The sequence below is a fragment of the Zalophus californianus genome, chromosome 4 (assembly GCF_009762305.2).
Source record: "Zalophus californianus isolate mZalCal1 chromosome 4, mZalCal1.pri.v2, whole genome shotgun sequence".
Lineage (NCBI taxonomy): Eukaryota > Metazoa > Chordata > Mammalia > Carnivora > Otariidae > Zalophus > Zalophus californianus.
In genome coordinates this window covers 25,175,370-25,193,734 of record NC_045598.1, presented here as the reverse complement: position 1 = coordinate 25,193,734, position 18,365 = coordinate 25,175,370, and the positions used below count along the sequence as shown (strand labels likewise).

General features: G+C 51.6%; 1 protein-coding gene across 11 annotated transcripts in view; it reads left to right on the top strand.

The window, feature by feature from the left end:
* Positions 1 to 17,654, top strand: part of PHC2 (polyhomeotic homolog 2) — a 117,937-nt gene extending 100,283 nt beyond the window's left edge. For 6 of the 11 annotated variants that reach the window (XM_027604150.2, XM_027604137.2, XM_027604145.2 and 3 more), the window contains 4 exons: positions 5,083 to 5,285; positions 7,034 to 7,163; positions 8,026 to 8,140; positions 16,224 to 17,654. In XM_027604150.2, the coding sequence (XP_027459951.1) occupies positions 5,083 to 5,285; positions 7,034 to 7,163; positions 8,026 to 8,140; positions 16,224 to 16,818 (1,043 nt within the window). In that variant the 3' untranslated portion in view covers positions 16,819 to 17,654. The other 5 variants (XM_027604166.2, XM_027604181.2, XM_027604187.2 and 2 more) reach the window with 2 other exon arrangements.
* Positions 17,655 to 18,365: the final 711 nt, after the last annotated feature.

Sequence of the window (18,365 nt, the reverse complement as noted above, 5' to 3'; positions counted from 1 at the left end):
CTTTCTAGATGCCCGGAGCCGGAACACATATTTCAAAGGGGTCAGGGAATCCAGAATTCCAGCCTTCGGGGCAACTTAATGCTCCTTCTTACTGAAGAAATCCCCACGCTAACAGGAAGAAATGGGCCAAGGAATAGCTCTTGTTCCTTTTAACCAGGTACCCAGAAATGCCAGTCCTGTAGAAGGCACTGGCCTGACTGCTGTCTAATCATTATAGCCTCAGTAGGTAATTTACAAATCTCAGATGGTGCCAAGTTCCCTGTTTGAGACTAAGGAGACCTTCGAAGATGGAGAACATGGGTTCTAGACCATCCCGTTTAACAGACATTAAGTAGCTGTCCTAGAGCGGACATGGGGTTTAGCCCCTAAAGATACAGAGGTGACAAGACAGAGCTCCTGCCTAAAGAAACTTGCTCTGCCTAGCAGAAAGGACCCAGCCCTGAAGCAGATAATCTCACAAACAGACTGCTGGGTGGTTCTTCCTATTTTATCCAGCCCCTATAAGGACTGTTGCTGCCACAGCCTATGAATGAGACCAGGATTGAGAAGCAAAGCCTAGAGGTTGAGATACATATATATGTGTGTAAAATTTATATATATATATATATATATATATATATAAAACATATACATAAACATATATATACAACTTCCCCAGAACATACTGTCCTGTTCATTCTTATCTGAATACTCAGCCGTTTGTAGGCACCTTCATTAGAGGCTTGATTCTCCCTCCCCACACCTTTACCACCACCAAAGCTTGGCCTGCCTTCCCTCCCACAGCCTCTGGTGTTCATAGCACCCTGGCCTCCACCTTTCAGATTCGGGTGCCTGGCTGTGTGTAATGACTTTTGAGACCTGTGGGAATCTCCAGCAGCAGCACCAGCCTCAGGACTGGTCAAGAGAATTCAGAAAGGAAGAATTCCTAAGACAGAGTCTTTATCTTTTATCTGGCCTCTGAGCCAGCAGGACAGGTTTGTGCAAGTTTCCCTATTAAGCTGCTTTCCCTCAAGCAGGCTGCAGAGCAGTCTGGGAGAGCGGGAAAGTAGATTAAATTAATCTCAGCATGCCGGGCTTGGCAGGGGGTTAGATTGTGTTTGGTCATTCCAGAAATAGCCCAAGCTCCTTTGTTCCTAAAGCAGATGAGGAGGCCTTGGCCTCCAAGATGACTGCAAACCTTTGTATATTCATAAAACGCCCTCCCTCTGTCCCCTGGCTTCTGTCTCTTCTGCAACCTGCCCTAGAGTTATAACGGAGAGTGATCGATTCTGACGTTAGGGTGAAAGGATTTATTTGTTTGTTCTCCTGCTTAATAAGATCCTTTTTTTAAAAAACTTAGATTCCAAGAAGTCTTTGCTTCCCGGAGTTAAGCATCGGCCCTGTCAACTCTGAGCTACTGAATGTATCTGTTCACTACTGAATTTGGCATGAGGAAAGAATCTGACCTCAAGAGTTATGCCCGTGCCGCCCTGTCTTGCAGTGCCCCGATGCACATTAATAGACACCGCTCTGAGAGACAGGAGGGAAGGGGGGTCAGGGGGAAGGAGAAGAATGGAGCCAGGATACAGAGATCCCATAAAAGGAGACAAGATATCAGAAGCAGTTTGGTGATGAATATCCATGAAAAGCCGGAGGTGGGAGTGGTCCCAGAATTCAGGGAGAATGGATTAATTCCACTGAGGTATTTGAAACTAAAACAAGGGAGTCACTTATGCCCCTTCTGTGCTCTCAGTCAGGAATGTGACCATGTGTAAAAGAAACACAACGAAAATCGTACCAACCCAATCTCTTAGATCAATGCACTTGATTTTTTATGTTAGTATTGACCGGGTCCCTGACTTGAAAAGACGTAAACAGGACACGTAGGATGATGATGGAACTTGGCGCCTTTTGTGCAAGGAATAGTTGAAGCAGCAGAGGGAGCGTGGCCTAGAGGAAAGATACACTGTGGTGGTGAGTGCCGTGCTCTCCGACACCAAGAGCAGTTTGTGAGCATTTCCTAGTGCGCTAGCACAGCTCTGCTGGTGGTTACCTCACATGGTCTGCAGAGCCACCCAACACTGTAGGGCAGGTATTGTAATTGTCCTTATTTTACAACTAGTTAAACCGAGGCTCAGAGTCGAGGACTTACCCCTAATTCACTTGAGTGATGAAGACCAGTCTCTAAGCCCATGTTTTTGCCCATTATACAAAGATGATTAGCCTTGTTCTGCGTGGTCTTAAGGAACAGAACCAGGATGGGTGGGCAGAAATTAACAGGAGATAGGTTTTTGGCTCATAGTAAAGAAGAACTTTTTAATTGAACTGTCCACAGAGGGAACTACTCCAGAAGGTAGTAAGTTCCTTTGTCATTGGAGGTATTCCAACAAATGCCCAGAAATCACTGGGTGGTAGTATTATAGAGAAGGTTCCAGCATTGGTAAGGGATTGAACCAGGCATTTCAGTCTTGTGATTCTGTAATCTGTAGTTCATTAGAGAAATCGGGATATTTTACCAGAAGGAAATAAGCACCATGTAAAAATAAAATGTTAACTTATATATTCGGTTTTTTATATATATATATTTATTTTATTTTTTTATTTAATTTTTTTATTATATATATATTTTTAAAGATTTTATTTATTTATTAGAGAGCATGAGCAGGGGGGAAGGGTAGAGGGAGAAGCAGACTCCCCACCGAGCAAGGAGCCGAACGCGGGGCTCGACCCCAGGACCCTGAGATCATGACCTGAGCCGAAGGCAGATGCTTAACCGACTGAGCCACCCAGGCGCCCCTTGGTTTTATATCTTAACAACATTTATTTATCATTTTAAGTAAAATATATATTTCTTTGCATATTTAAAATATTAAATAAAAGAAAACATAACCATGTAAATGCAGGCTTAAGTGTTTAAAATTTAAAAGCAGAGAAATTTAATTTGATTGATTCAGTTTGATTGACTCAGTCCTGCTAGTTATTCATGGACAGTTAAGGAAAGATTTTTTGTTGTTGCCAAACACCTTTATAATTTAGAAAGACTAATTCCAAAGGGGAAAATTTCCGTCTCTACAGTAAAGTCAAAGCTGTCAAAAATTTTTTTCCAAATGACTATGAACACTGAAGGGAATCTTTCTAACTTGCCGGTGTGACTCTGTCTCAAACAAAAACTAAGTTAAAGCAGTCTCATCATTCATATTTCTTGGATGACTCCTGCTCAGCTCTGAAATTATCGTTGCAATGCAGAAGTCTGAAGATTGACAGCATGGGTCACAGTACAGTCTTTTTCATCAAACAAGATTTATTCTGGTTTGGGTGCCTGGGTGGCTCAGTCGGTTAAGCGACTGCCTTCGGCTCAGGTCATGATCCTGGAGTTCTGGGATGGAGTCCCCGCATCAGGCTCCCTGCTCAGCCGGGAGTCTGCTTCTCCCTCTGACCCTCTTCCCTCTTGTGCTCTCTCTCTCTCATTCTCTCTTTCAAATAAATAAATAAAATCTTTAAAAAAAAAAAAAGATTTATTCTGGTTTATCAAGCACTAGGACTGCTAGTAAGAAAACGAACCAGTTATAACCTTTTCTAAAATGAATTTATTGTCATTTCTCCATGCTCCATATCAGACACTGAATTTCTGTTCCTTGGTGGGATTTTCCATTTCTAACAGGAAATAAGAGCATCGACAAAAAAAAGTCTTGTGCAAAAATCACTTAACTAAGGTACTAAAATCATTTTTCAAGTATATAACACACACAGGGTTATACTTAATAGGCTTGTTGCAATAAAGAAATGGCTTTTTCTTTCTCTTTTTTCTTTTTTAGGAAGTTCCAGGTTACAGGCAACTTCAGCTCCCACAGTTGGTGGTGGTAGAGAATGGTCTCGGAAAGGGGCAGGGAGGGGGTGGCAAAAGTGAGGTAAAGAAGTTTCGTGCCTCTAAAGCATGGAGCAGCTCAGGAGAGGGGCCGGCCAAGTGGAGAAGAGGAGGTTCCCTGTGGTGTGGTCTGGATAGGCACCTCAGCACACTTGTTTTTTTTGGTTTTTGGGGTTGTTTTTTTAAGATTTTATTTATTTATTTGAGAGAGAGAGCGTGCACACACACACACACATGTCGGGGGAGGAGCAGAGGGAAAGAATCTCAAGCAGACGCCCTGCTGAGCGTGGAGCCGGACCTGGGGCTCGATCCCATGACCCCAAGATCATGACCTCAGCTAAAATGGAAAGTGCACGCTCAACCGACTGAGCCACCTAGGCGCCCCTCAGCACATTTTTTAGAGCACTCTGTCAGGTCCTTCAGAGGAAGGCCCACGGTGGGTGGGGGCGGGAGGGGGGAACCTCAGAAGGGTTGTCCACAGAGGGAAGGACTCTGGTTGGCTGAGGACCAGATTGTGTGGAGCTGAGAGCAGGGCAAGGGGCTTGATCAAGAGCACGGGGCCGGCAGAAGCAGCATAGAGCCCCACAGCCTCGGCGACCTTCCCGGGGGAGAAATTGAATGCGTGTATATCTCAGCACGTGACCTCAGATAACCAGCCTCTGGAAAGCACTGTGTTCACTTGGGGCCCAGCCCTCTTGTTCCCTTTGTGTTCATCTCTGGGGTTCACAGCTTGACATTTCACAGGATGCTTAAAATCAAATCCTTCTCCATGGACCTTCATAGAAGGTGTAACCTCTCTCCCCCCAAAACCCCATCATACCCCAAGCCCCCATACCTAGTGCAGCTTTTCGTCCTGGTTGAAGAGATCACCTTAAGTACGTTTTCTCCTTTGAACTGAAGATGACCTTGTTTGTCCAGGTCAATATTGACCAAGGTCTTAACTCCCCAAAGAGAATTCTTGTCTGACTTGGTTGTACTGTTCTTAGCACAGTTGGGAAATTAAGAAATGCTGCTTTAGCTGCCTCATTGCAAGAGCTGACTATAGTCACACTTGGTGGCTTGTCCATCGACCCTACCACTTTTAAATAGGTCATTGAGGGGAGGGGACTGCTCGGTTTGCATTGTCGTTTGGCTCCATGGAAAAAGCCAGGCACATGCTGAGTCCCTGCTCTCCTTCTGCTGTTCTGGACCTGGTTCTGACCTTCCCTGCTTGTGTTTTCCTACTCTCCCTTGTACAGAGACAGGGCAGGGCATTGTTCATGCACTGACCGACCTCAGCAGCCCCGGCATGACCTCAGGGAACGGAAATTCTGCCTCCAGCATCACCGGCACTGCCCCCCAGAATGGTGAGAATAAACCACCACAGGCCATTGTGAAACCCCAAATCCTGACGCATGTTATCGAAGGGTTTGTGATCCAGGAGGGGGCGGAGCCTTTCCCGGTACGGACTACTTCTTTTCCCCTCTTTTTTTTTTGTTTTGGTTTGGTTTTTTTTTTTTTTTTTTTTTTAAGTATATTTTGGATGTGTATTAGAATATTTTTACATTTCCATGTAAAATTTCCAAAAATGTAAACAGTTTGCTCTTTCCTTGCTAATTTTCCCCCAAAAGAATGTCAGAGCCATTTTCTTTCTAGGATTGAGTGCCTTCCTATGGTCCAGAAAGGATCAGTGATTAGGAATAATTGGCAAGGCCCCTTGGTTAGAAGGGTCCACACACAGACCCAGCTGTGTCCCTGCCTCGTGTTGTGTGACACCCCCCCCCTTAGTTAGAAAGGAGTTCACATTGGGGTGTTTGGGGCAAGATGATGGGTTTTGGAAAATGAGACCTCATTCAGTTTTGAATGCCAGGACCGCTGAGTGGCAAAACTTTAACCAGTTAGAGAACAAAAGGAAAATGTGTAGAATAGAATCTTTAAGATGTGTCTGAAATGAAGATAAGAGAACAGGGTTGTAGCCTCGGCTGCTTTTCTGGGATTAGAGCCTTGAAAAGAGTGAATGCAAGTGAGGATTGTGCCCTTTCTTCAGAAAGGGCACAATCAAATGTCTCCATGGAAAGCATAAGACCAAAGGGAAATATAAAAGAATCAAGAAAATGGCTTATTAGAACAAAGCACCCCAAGCTGATTCCATGCAGTGTGAGTTGGTGAGGACAGGGGGCGCTGCTCTATGGGTTGGGAGGAGCCCAGAGCCAGGTAAACAACTGCCTCTCCCGGGATGAAATTATCTGGCTGTGAGAGAATACCATCTTCATGGGACGCCATCTGCCTTTTGTTCATTCTTTGGGTCCGTGAGTGGTTTGAATAGTCAGTGGAAGACTCTGAGCTTGATGAACTGAGCTGGGTGAACTGCCCTTCTAAAATGCCAGAAGACAAATAGGTTCTTGTCACTTTCCCTCTGCAGGTGGTGCAAGGCCCATGGCAGAGAAATCCCCCTGGAGCACCTTAGCTATCAGTCAGTAGCTCCGCCCTGCCACATCCCCTCCCTCATTAGACTACGTCTTCAGCTTGGCCTCCTAGAGAAACACCAGAAACCAACCCATCTCACAGGGTGGATACAGACTTGAGTAACAGCCCCAGCATCACCCTAGAGATCTAGCCACCAGCCCGCCTGAACAGAGGCAACAAAGGAAGGACCGGAAGAGTGAATAAGCCAGTCTAGGATCCTGGCAACCACAAAGGGCATTTGCTTTGTGGCCCAGAGTCCCATTTTCCCCCTCCACGGCCGCCTGCCCCTCTGGCTGGGGTAGACCAGCGATATGGTGGAGGACAGTAGGAAACCACAATAGGGTTGCTGAGTCTCCTCTCCCCCCCATGCGCTCACACGCGGGGCCCGAGCTGTATTCCTGCTGGTGACGCTTGAGCCCCGGGTCCTAGCAGTTCTGGTGCTGTGGGAAACCTGATTGCTGCCTCTATCTCTGCCCCTTAGTCACTTGGAAGAGTAGGTATTTTCCTAACTTCCCAAGCCGTCCATTGGTCCTGGATTGAAGCCATTGCTGCACTTTGGTGACAATTGGCATCTTGCCTCATGAGCTACACGGCAAAATAGGGCCTTGAGCAAGACACACTTGAATGATGTAGAGCCCAGCGTCTGTGCCTAGCTGCGTTCTATATGTAATTTTGATGAGGCTGGAGAGCAAGGAAGCACCTCCCACCTAACCCTCATGGCCTCCGTGTCACCTTGTCCTCTAGGTGGGACGCTCGTCCCTGCTGGTGGGGAATCTCAAGAAGAAGTATGCACAGGGGTTCTTGCCTGAGAAACTTCCACAGCAGGATCATACCACCACCACTGACTCTGAGATGGAGGAGCCCTATCTGCAAGGTAGGTGTCCCCGCACCCCGCCCAGCACGAAGGCCTTCTGATCTGATCTGGCCCACCTGACCAGGGGCAGAAGGGGCTGCAAAAGCCGGCCATACACACTTCCTCTCATGGTATCCGTGGAGGGACATGTCCGTCTACTAAACATTCCTCCCGGTCCCTTCTCAGCCGCTGTCCCTAGAAAACAGGAAAGGGGGAAAGTCACTGCCCTTGGAGAGCTGTTTGTCCCCTGCCTCTCCTGCAGCCCGACACCAGCCAGCCACGGGATTCCAAGAGTTGCTTTTCCTTTGGAAGTCATTGGCAAGAGGTGGGAGTGCCACGGGCCAGGGTGTCCTCCCCTCGGGCCTCGGGGGCTGGCCCTCGGGCAGCACCATGGCCCTGCAAGGACTCTACACTTGCAGCCTGAGCCACTGACTGGGTGGGGGCTGTGGAGGTTGCAGAACTCCTGGGTTCTGGGATCTAGGTCCACAGCAAACTAGACAGATCGAGGTAGGGTAGAACAATTCCAGATCAGTTGTGAGAGCACCCAGAGTATTCCCTGTGAGCCTGCCAGTCTCTTCCAGGGTCATAAAGAGGGATGCTGATTCTTTTACCACCTGTGTTTGCCTCAGGCTCATAGCACTTGGGGAAAAAAATCTGTCAGGTGTCATCACCAAACACCCCTGGGTACTTTCCCGGGTGGGGGAAGCTTTTCGGCCCTTCCCAAACCAGTGGCGAAAGCAGTTGGGCGTTTTCCAAGTTAGTCCGCCACTGCGTGTCACAGCTACGGGGACGTGAGCAGGGAAGGCAGGCCTCTTGGGGGGCTGTCAAGGGTCTTGTGGGAATTGCTCCTCTTTACATTTACTCCAGTTTCCATACTTTCCAGAATCCAAAGAGGAGGGTACTCCCCTCAAGCTCAAGTGTGAGCTCTGTGGCCGGGTGGACTTTGCCTACAAGTTCAAGCGTTCCAAGCGCTTCTGTTCCATGGCGTGTGCAAAGAGGTGAGTGGCCTCAGCCCCACGGCTGTACCACCCCTTCCCTCTCAGGATTGCACCTCGGGTCCTACCCCACCCTTCAGTGATTGTCTGACCCGGGAGCCCCTGCGTGCAGCTTAGCTGCATTCCATCTCCTCCACCTGCCTAGGAGCAGTGCCGTGTCACTAGTCTGCCAGGTACTGGAACCCAGAACTCGAGTGAGCAGCCCCGGGTCCAAGGAAAGGAGGCAGTGCATTAGCTTGGCTGTCCCTCCTGGGGCCCTACTGAACCCATACTCTGTTCCTGCCCTTGGCAGCTACTGCCCCTTAGGGGAAGCCCTCCACCAGAAGCTTTGCCCAGAGCCCCTGTACTAGTTACGGTTGCTCCATCTGTGAGCTTTCACCCAGCATAGGCCAGTGACCCTGGTCAGGCACAGCGTTGGGTACTGAGTGCCGGCCACGTGCTAGGCTCTGCACTAGGCAGGTGGGGTGCGCGGTATCATCTAGTTTTCAGAGTAACCGCGAGGGCAGGGATTGCCGCTGGCCCCTTCACACCCACTAGGAAACTGAGGCACAAAGGGTAAGTACCTGTGCCCAGTGTCCTAGAGTTGGGGAGTTGGACTCATCTGCCTCTAAAGCCCTGCGTGGTCTTCATACCACAGCGGAAGCAGGAAGCCCTGAGCCCTCAAAAGAATAGCAATCTCTAGCCCCCTACGCAGAGGTGCTCTGCATGCCGGCTGGAATAAGGCTCCCCTCGGCCCTGTGCTGTAGGTCAGCAGCCCTCGTTTTATTGAGCTTCGCAGATACTGCGTTTTTTACAGATTGAAGTTGTCGGGCCAGTCTGTCAGCACCAGTTTTCTAACAGCGTTAGCTCATTTTGAGTCTCTCTGTCACATTTTGGTAATTTTCGTAACATTTCAGACTTTTTCATTATTATATTGTGTGATCTGTGATCAGTGGCCTTCGATGTTACTAGAGTTATTATTATTGGGGTGCCACGAATTGCACCCACGTAAGATGGTCAGTGTCATCTGTGTTCTGACTGCTCCACCGGTGGACTCTTCCCCCGTCTCTCTCCCTCTCCTCCAGCCTCCCTTTTCCTGGAGACACAACAGTACTGGATTAGGCCCATTCGCCTGGGTGGCTCAGTCATTAAGCATCTGCCTTCAGCCAGGTCATGATCCCGGGGTCCTGAGATCCAGCCCCGTGTCAGGCTCCCTGCTCAGCGGGAAGCCTGCTTCTCCCTCTCCCATTCCCCCTGCTTGTGTGTTCCCTCTCTCGCCGTGTCTCTCTCTGCCAAATAAATAAATAAAATCTTTAAGAAAGAAAGAAAGAAATTAGGCCCATTATTAACCCTACAGTGACCTCTGAGTGTTCAAGTGAAAGAAGTGTGGTGCGTCTCTCACTTTAAATCAAAAGCTAGAAATGATTAGGCTTCGTGAGAAACACTGTGGAAAGCTGAGACAGCCTGAAAGCCAGGCCTCTTGCACCAGACAGCCAAGTTGTGAATGCAAAGGAAAAGTTCTTGAAGGAAATTAAAAGTGCTCCTCCAGCGAACACATGATTAGTAAGAAAGCAAAAACAGCCTCATTGTTGATAAGGAGAGAGTTTGGTCCGGATAGGCGATCCAACCCGCCACAACATTCCCTTGAGCCAGAGCCCAGTCCAGAGTAAGGCCTAACTCTCTTCAGTTCTGTGAAGGCTGAGAGAGGGGAGGAAGCTGCCGAAGAAAAGTCTGAAGCTAGCAGAGGTTGATCCATGGGGTTTAAGGAAAGAAGCCATCTCGGTAGTATAGAAGTGCAAGGTGAAGCAGCCGTGCTGATGGAGAAGCCGCAGCAAGTTCTCCAGAAGATCTGGCTCAGATCACTGATGAAGGTGGCTACACTAAGCAACAGATTTTCAATGTAGATGAAACAGCTTTCTACTGGAAGAAGATGCCATCCAGGACTTTCATAGCTGGAGAGGAGAAGTCAGTGCCGGGCTTCAGAGGACAGGCTGACTCTCTTGGTAGGGGCTAGTACAGCTGGGGACTTAGGTTGAAGCCAGTGCTCACGTCTACCATTCCGAAAATTCTAGGGCCCTTCAGAATTGTGCTAACTCTACTCTGCCTATGGTCTGTCAGCAGAACAACAAAGCCTGGAGGGCAGCACATCCGTTATAACATGGTTTAGTAAATATTTTAAGTCCAGCGTTGAGACCTACTGCTCAGGAAAAAAAGAGTTCTTTCCGAATTTTACTGCTTACTGACAGTACACCTGGTCACCCGTGAGCTCTGATGGAGATGTGTGATGGGATTCACGCTGTGTTCATGCCTGTGCACACACCATCCGTTATGCAGCCTGTGGATCAAGGAGTAATTTCAACTTTCAAGTCTTCTTAAAAAAAAATGCATTTTGTAAGGTTCTAGTTGCCATAGATACAGATTCCACTGGTGGATCTGGGCAGAATCAATTAAAAACCTTCTAGAAAGGATTCACCATTCTAGATGCCATTAGGAACATTCAGGATTCAGGGGAAGTGCTCAAAATATTAGCATTAACAGGAGTTTGGAAGAAGTTGATTCCCACCCTCGTGGATGACTGTGAGGGGTTCAAGACTTCAGGGGGGGAGTAGCTGCAGATGTGGTGGAAACAGCCAGAGAACTGGAATTCGAAGTGGAGCCTGAAGGTGGACTGAATGGCTGCAATCTCATGGTAAAACTTGAACAGATGAGAAGTTGCTTCTTAGGAATGAGCAAAAAATGCAGTTTCTTAAGGAGGAATCTCCTGGTGAAGACACTGTGAGGATTGTTGAAATGACAACAAAGGATTTAGAATATCAAACTGAGTTGATAAAGCAGCAGCAGAGTTTGAGAGGATTGACTCCAGTTTTGAAAGAAGTTCTCCTGTGGGTAAAACGCTATCGAACAGCATTGCATGCTCCAGAGAAATCATTCGTGAAAGGAAGAGTCCATCGATGCAGCCAACTTCATCATTGTTTTTTTTCTTACAATTTTTTTAAAGGATGTATTTATTTGAGAGTGCGAGCACACGTGGGTGTGCACACAAGCAGGGGGAGGGGCGGAGGGGGAGGGAGAGACGCTGACTCCCCACTGAGCACGGAACCTGTTGCAGAGCTCGGTCCCATGACCCTGAGATCATAACCTGAGCTGAAATCAAGAGTTAGAGCTTAACCGACTGAGCCACCCAGGCGCCCCCCCATCGTCATCTTAATAAACTCCAGTGTAGTGTAAACCTTACTTTTATATGCACCAGGAAACAAAGTCATGTGACTGGCTTTCTTGCCAGTCCGATCTGGAGCTGAAGCCGCAGTATCTCCGAGATGTACCTGTACTTCCCAGCACCACAGCGCACACTTGTTTCCTGGCACAGGTCATACTTGGTGTAGGGTGTGTCAGCCATGAGTTCTTGCCGTGATCCAAGTTGTTTTGGCCAGCCCTTTGCACGTGTTAGCGCATACAGTTGTCAGAGTGGGTTTAGAAAGTGAGCGGTCTCATCCCCAGCTCCAGATGAGGAAACCGAGGCTCAGAGGTCAAGTGGCTTGCCCAGAGCTGGCCGGCTAGCAGTACCCGATGGCCTTGGGAGCAGAGCACACAGACGGACTCCGCTATTGCTGGAGAGCCTGGCTATCCTCACGCTGCGGGGGCCCGCACGGCCCGCCACTGCTCTGACTCCCGTTTCCCTGACTGCGGCAGGTACAACGTGGGGTGCACCAAACGAGTGGGGCTTTTCCACTCGGACCGGAGCAAGCTGCAGAAGGCAGGAGCCACGACCCACAACCGCCGTCGGGCCAGCAAAGCCAGCCTGCCCACACTTACGAAGGACACCAAGAAGCAGGTGAGAGGTGGGCAGGGCCCGAAGCTCCGTTGTCACAAGTCCCCACCAACTCCCCTCCCTGACGGACCCAGCACACCCACATTCCTCTTCCAAGGCTGCCTCACCTCCTCGCCGTCATGTTCTCATTTCTCACGAGCCGTCAGATCAAGCCTTTCCCGGGCCCCGTAACAGGCCCCTCCCTACGTTTAGACCCATGGATGCGTGAGAGGTGATTTCCTGCCTCAGTGACCTTGCCCCCTTCATACCCCTCCCCTCCCAGTTTGCCTCCATCCTTCTGGGGCCAGGGAAATGGGGTCTCCTCTGCCCGGCCCCGGGAAGAGACAGACTGTCCCCATTCCCTTGGGTCTTAACACAGAGGGCCAGGTGAGGAGGAAGGAAGCCTGCCCCCTTCAGCCCTGCTCCTCGCTGCCGCCTCGAATCCAGAGCACGGAGTTCTTGCAGCCTCTCCCAGGAACACGGGCGTTCCTTACAGATGTTGTAGACCCCTCACGTGCCCGGAGCGCCGTGAGGCGCTGAGGCTCTAAGTTGCGCCACAGGAACCCACAGTCTTCGTGGGACGTTTCAGAGCCTGATGGTTTTGGCTGCTTGTCACTTGGGTCATAAACCTCTTGAAGAATCTTGACGAAGGCTGGGACCCAGCACGCACACGCACAGGAAATTTTCCATGCTATTTCATAGACCACCCCTGAAACCTCCAGCGTCCTGGTTTAAAACCCCACATCTAGAAGAAGGGATAGGCGTAGATAGAATCAGATGGGTGCAGTGCGGTGCAGGGAGGGGCTCACTCTGCGTCGGGCCAGAGGGGACAGCCCAGAAGACGGGGGGCGTTTTGATCTAAGCATTCAGAGGTGTGTAGTCATAGACCAGGTGGGAGGTGGGACGACCTGCCTTCACCCGTCGCCCTGCTGGAGACCCAGAGTCAGTTTGTTCCCCGATCCTGAAGCCAACGGTTTCTCTCTGCTCGCAGCCGGCGGGCACCGTGCCCCTTTCGGTCACGGCTGCGTTGCAGCTGACACACAGCCAGGAGGACTCCAGCCGTTGCTCAGATAACTCAAGCTACGAGGAGCCCTTGTCGCCCCTCTCGGCCAGCTCGTCCACCTCCCGCCGGCGACAGGGCCAGCGGGACCTGGAGCTCCCGGACATGCACATGCGGGACCTGGTGGGCATGGGACACCACTTCCTGCCAAGCGAGCCCACCAAGTGGAACGTGGAAGACGTCTATGAATTCATCCGCTCCCTGCCAGGTGAGGCCCGGGAGGGGTCCCGTGCGGGACTGGAAGAGCGGCCCCTGGGAGAGAGGGACAGTCGTCCCCCCCCCCCCCCCCGCAGGAAATGACTCAGTTAGTGACTCAGGCTCAGGAGTCGCCATGCTGCAATCCGCTGCACCTCCTGGCATGGCAGGGTCTGTGTGAGATGCAGGGGTGACCGTGCACCAAGCCTGTGCCTCTCCTGGGACAGGGGGCGAGGAGTCAAGTGGGAGTGTAGGAAACCAGTCAAAGAGAACCCCAGCGTAGGAAAAGGGAAGCTGCGTGACAGTGGGCAGGCGGGCCTCGGCCGGTGGGAGACACGACCCCGGGAGCGGCTCGAGCGGAGGGGCGCAGACGCGGAAGGGTACGGTGTAGGGAACCGCACAAACCCTGTGGGGGTTGGTGGTGCACACGTGGGTCTGAGGCCTAGAATTGAGCCGTGAACCTTGAAAGACCTACCTCACATTATTCACAGATGCTTTCAGGGGGATATCCCGCAGGCTTCTCGGCTGTTGTTTCTGGCAGTCGCCCCCAGCTGCTGGCCACGTCAGGTACGGACGGCAGCCGCAAGCCTGTTACTCAGAGACCGGAGTGGGAGCAGTGGCCGGGAGCACAGACTTGTGTGTCAGAACTGGGCTCACATCCCTGGCTCTGCCCCTCACTGCAGCGTGTTAGTCATCTCCGGCCACGTTCACGGAATTTTATCACCACACAGTTTTATGGTGGCTCAGGAACGTGGGAGTGGCTTGGCTGGACATTTCTGCCACAGGGTCTCTTGTGAGGTTGCGATGAAGGTGTGACCCAAGGCTTCCTTGGGGCTGTAGGATCCTGTTCTCAGGTGCTCCATGCCCCTGATTCTCAAGGAGGGTATGGCTGCCCACAGGAGGCTCCGTTCCTCTCCACACGGGCCTCTTCAGGACACTTGCGTGTTCTTTCCCCACAGGTGGGTAATCCAGGAGAGCATGGTGGAAATTACTGTGGCCTTTTTGATCTAGACTCAGAAGCTACATGGTGTCACTTTCACAATATCACACAGGTCATGCCCACAGGGACATGAAAGGGAAGCCAGGTTTATTTAGAGCTGGTTACCATAGTTCACCAGTCACTGGCCCCCATGATTCATGTTCCTCCCTCAAGCCGACCACCCTTACCCCCTACCATAGACCCCACAAATCTCATCCCATTGCAGCAGTAATTCAAAGCCCAGGATCTCACCAGCAAACTCTGGTCCAGGCATGGGTGAGCTCCTCAAGCCCAGTTCCTCTCCATCTGAACACCTGAGAACTAGAGACACGGTCCCCATTCCCTCCACAAACCCAGGATACGGTGGGATAGGTGTAGGATCACTGCGGTAGGCACACCTGTTCAAAAAGGAGAGCACGGTGCCGGAGGACACAGGAGTCACCCATCGTCCCAGTTCTGACACCTAGCAGGGCACGTGTTGGCATTTCCCTGGTTAGGGCTCCAAGCCCAGGAGGGATTATCTTTCCTTCTTGCTTCCACCCTGTGAGTCCTCCTTCCTTTCCCATGAAAGGTGGCCTGAGCTTTCAGCAGACTAGTTTTCTCAGCCTGTTCCTGCTGCTCTTCATTTTCTGTGACCTCGACTCTTATAGTTCAGGCAGTGTTTATGCTAGTACAATGTCTTAAAATCGTTGTGGGCTTCCGGTGCGTGCATCTTGTTGGGATTTACTCCATTAGACAAAAACCATCCCCCAAAATGCTCCAAGAGAAGCCTTTCTCTATGTTGGCGTCTTCTGAAGCTGAGGGACAGTGCCCTTACTATGTTGGAAGCTCTGCTGTTGAACGGCCAGAATCCATGAGGCACGCCCGTAAAATCTGTGAGTGAGTTCTCTGAGGCAGCACGTTCGAGCTTCTGAGATCTTGGTGAAAAGACGTGCCACGCCCTCAGTTCCGGCTCTAGCCCGGTGTTCTTACCTGCGTCCCGGGTTTGATCTTTGCCTAGAAACTGCCTCTTGGTTTTGGCATCATTTGCTATCTGGAGAGGCCAGGGATTTTCAAACGAGCAACTCCTGGCTCCTTGAGGTCTAACAGTTTCACCTTCACCTCATCTGTCCTTGCTTTCCTGTGAGCAGTGGTCAGAAGCCAGGCCGCACCTTCAGCGTTCTGCTGGAAACGTCCTCCGCCCGATGCTAGATCGCTCCGTCCGTGAGGCCCATTACACTTACCATGTTACAGCTGCTGCAGCGTTCTGACATTTTCTCCACTTCCCAGCAAGGATCCATTTCTCCCAATTTCCAGAAACCGTTTCCTTTCCCTGAAGCCTCACCCAGTCTCCTCCCAGGCCATCAGACTGCTGTCCAGCCCCTCAGAGTATCTTAGACACGTCCCTGACCCTCTCCTCAGAGTCCTTCCAGCTCCTGCCCACTGCCGCCCCCCAGGCCACGGCAGCACCCCTCTTCCAGAAGCCAGAATCTGCATTCGTTACCACAGAGTGTCGTGGTTTACCTCAGGTTCTGTGGGTCAGGAACCCTGCTTAGCTGCGCAGCAATGGCTTGGGGTCTCTTATGAGGTCTCGGTCAAGATGGCAGCCAGAGCGGTGGTTGTCCGAAGGTTTGGAGCCGGACGATCCGGTTCCAGGCTGCCCCGCTCACGTGGCGCAGAGTGGCAAGCAGCCTCGGTTCCTCTCCACGTGGGCCTCCTCTGAGTGCTGCTTGAGTGTCCTCATGACGTAGTCGCTGGCTTCCTCCAGAGTAAACTCTGGAAGGGCAGGGCGGCAGCCGCTGTGCCCTTTGCCACCCGGCCTCGGAGATCACAAGCTGTCGCTCCCACAGCACCTTGTTGCTCTGCCGGGTCTGCCCCATTCGTTGAGGGGGGCTCTGACCAGGACATGCATGAGTAAGACGTGTGGATCACTTGGGTAAGTCACTTAGCCTCTCTTGGGCTGTCACACGAGAAGCCTTCCTCAAGGCGTGCTTAGGAGGGTTCAAGGAGATCGTGCGCAGTGGGTGCCAAGCATGAACGCCACTAGCTCTGACTGACCCTCTCTGTGGTGGTGTGTCCCCCTCAGGCTGCCAGGAAATAGCAGAGGAGTTCCGTGCCCAGGAGATCGATGGGCAAGCCCTGCTGCTGCTCAAGGAGGACCACCTGATGAGTGCTATGAACATCAAGCTGGGGCCTGCCCTGAAGATCTATGCTCGCATCAGCATGCTCAAGGACTCCTAGGGCTGGCGGGCGCAGCCAGGGTTCTGGCCCGGGGCTCCTCCTCCCGACTGAGCAGAGCCAGACAGACATTCCTGAGGGGCCCAGAAATGGGGCCAGTTGGAGGGAAGGGCTCTCCCTATGGGGCGTGGCTGGTGAGGAGGTCTTGGCACCCCCTCAATGGCTCTCAGGGGCCTTTCTCTCTGTGGGAGGGGCAGAGAGGTAGGTGGCGCAGAAGATGGGGCTTTATGCTTGTAAATATTGATAGCACTGGCTTCCTCCAAAGTCCCAATACTCTAGCCCCGCTCTCTTCCCCTCTCTCTGTCCCCCATTTTCCAGGGGGTATACGGTCAGGGCTCCCCAACCTGAGTTGGGTTACTTTCAAGGGCAGCTGTCAGGTCTGGATAGAGGCCTTGCAAGCCCTTGCCTGCCTTTCTCCCACTTCTTTTTCTGGGCCTGGCTAACTCTTCCGTTGCCGGCTTCTCCCCCCTTCAGCCCATTTCTGAAGCAGCCAGGGGTTCTCCCCCTTCACCCTCTGCAGGTGGAGAGAGAGAAGCTGGGCCCGGTTTGGCCACGCCTGCTGGCACAGACGCCTTAACGCTGTGTGTGTGACTGGATGACTGTGTAGGAGCCTGGACTGGCAGGTGGGCCCAGAGCCACCCTCTGGCATCTCCAGGTGTTCTGTAGCAAACAGCCACTTAGTGCTTTGTCCTGGACTCCACTCAGCCTCAGGATGGGGAGTAGAACAGAAGGGCAGCCTCCGTGCAGAGAGGCGAGATCAGAAAGCAGCGAAGATCAGGAGTGGGCACGCTGTCTCCGAAGTCCTTCCCACACTGTGAAGTCCCCCACCCCCCGCCCAACTGCCCTGCTGTGCCACACACAGCATTAAGGGAGCTGCTGTGGGCCGGGCCGGGCCTCCTGGCCTGCCCACCTGCCCACCCGCCCTGGGAGCCCCAGAGTGGGGGCCCAGAAAACGTCTTGAGGGCAGAGAAGAGCCGGGGTGACGTTGTCGTGAAGAAGGCAGCCTTGGGCCTCCCGCTTCCACACTTCTTTGCCTCTCGAACTTGCTAGCAGTTTGAGCTACCTGCGGAGGAGGCAGGGCAGGAAGGGCGAGGGCCTGCCTCTGACTTGCCCTGTCCTTGGAGGCTCCTGGGGGAAGAGCGGGGCTCTCCCCGGGAAGAAGGGGGGCACCTTTCTCAGCTTGTTCTATTCCCCACTCACACCCCCAGGCAGGGTTGGAAATGAAGGACTTTTTTAACCTTTTGTTTTTGTTTTTTTAAAAATAAATCTGTAAAATCTGTTTCTTCTGTGTCTTTCTCCACTGGCTCCTTCTCATCCAGAAGGAGAGGGATGGTTCCCTGGGCTGGGGGAAGGACGGTCTCCTTAACTGGACAGCGTGCCCTCCACGCTTTGCTGGGACCAGGTCATCTGAGGGCGCCCTCAGCCCCATCGAGAAACGCAAGACAGGGCCTCATTTTCCACAGGTGACCCTTGGAATGGGAGCCTCCAGAGCCCCTCCGCTCTGAGCCCCACCCCCACCCCCTTCCCGCAGGGGAGACATGATACTGTTGGGCCAGGAATATCTGGAACACCTGGGGCAGAGCCCAGACTCTTCCATCCCCTATGGTTGTTGCTGCTGGGCGGCTCAGTGCAGCCTCTGCAGCCTCTGCCCAAGTCCCTGAAACTCCTGCTCCTAGCCCTGGGGAAGGGAGTTGCTTCTTCCCTTCTCTGGGTTTTTCCTTACCCTGTTTGTTTTTTTTAATTTTTTATTGTTATGTTAATCACCATACGTTACATCATTAGTTTTTGATGTAGTGTTCCATGATTGTTTGTGCATAACACCCAGTGCTCCACGCAGAATGTGCCCTCTTTAATACCCCTCGTTTGTTTATTTTTATTTTTATTTATTTTTAAAGATTTTTATTTATTTGACAGAGACACCGCGAGAGAGGGAACACAAGCAGGGGGAGTGGGAGAGGGTTTCCCGCAGAGCGGGGAGCCCTGATCCCAG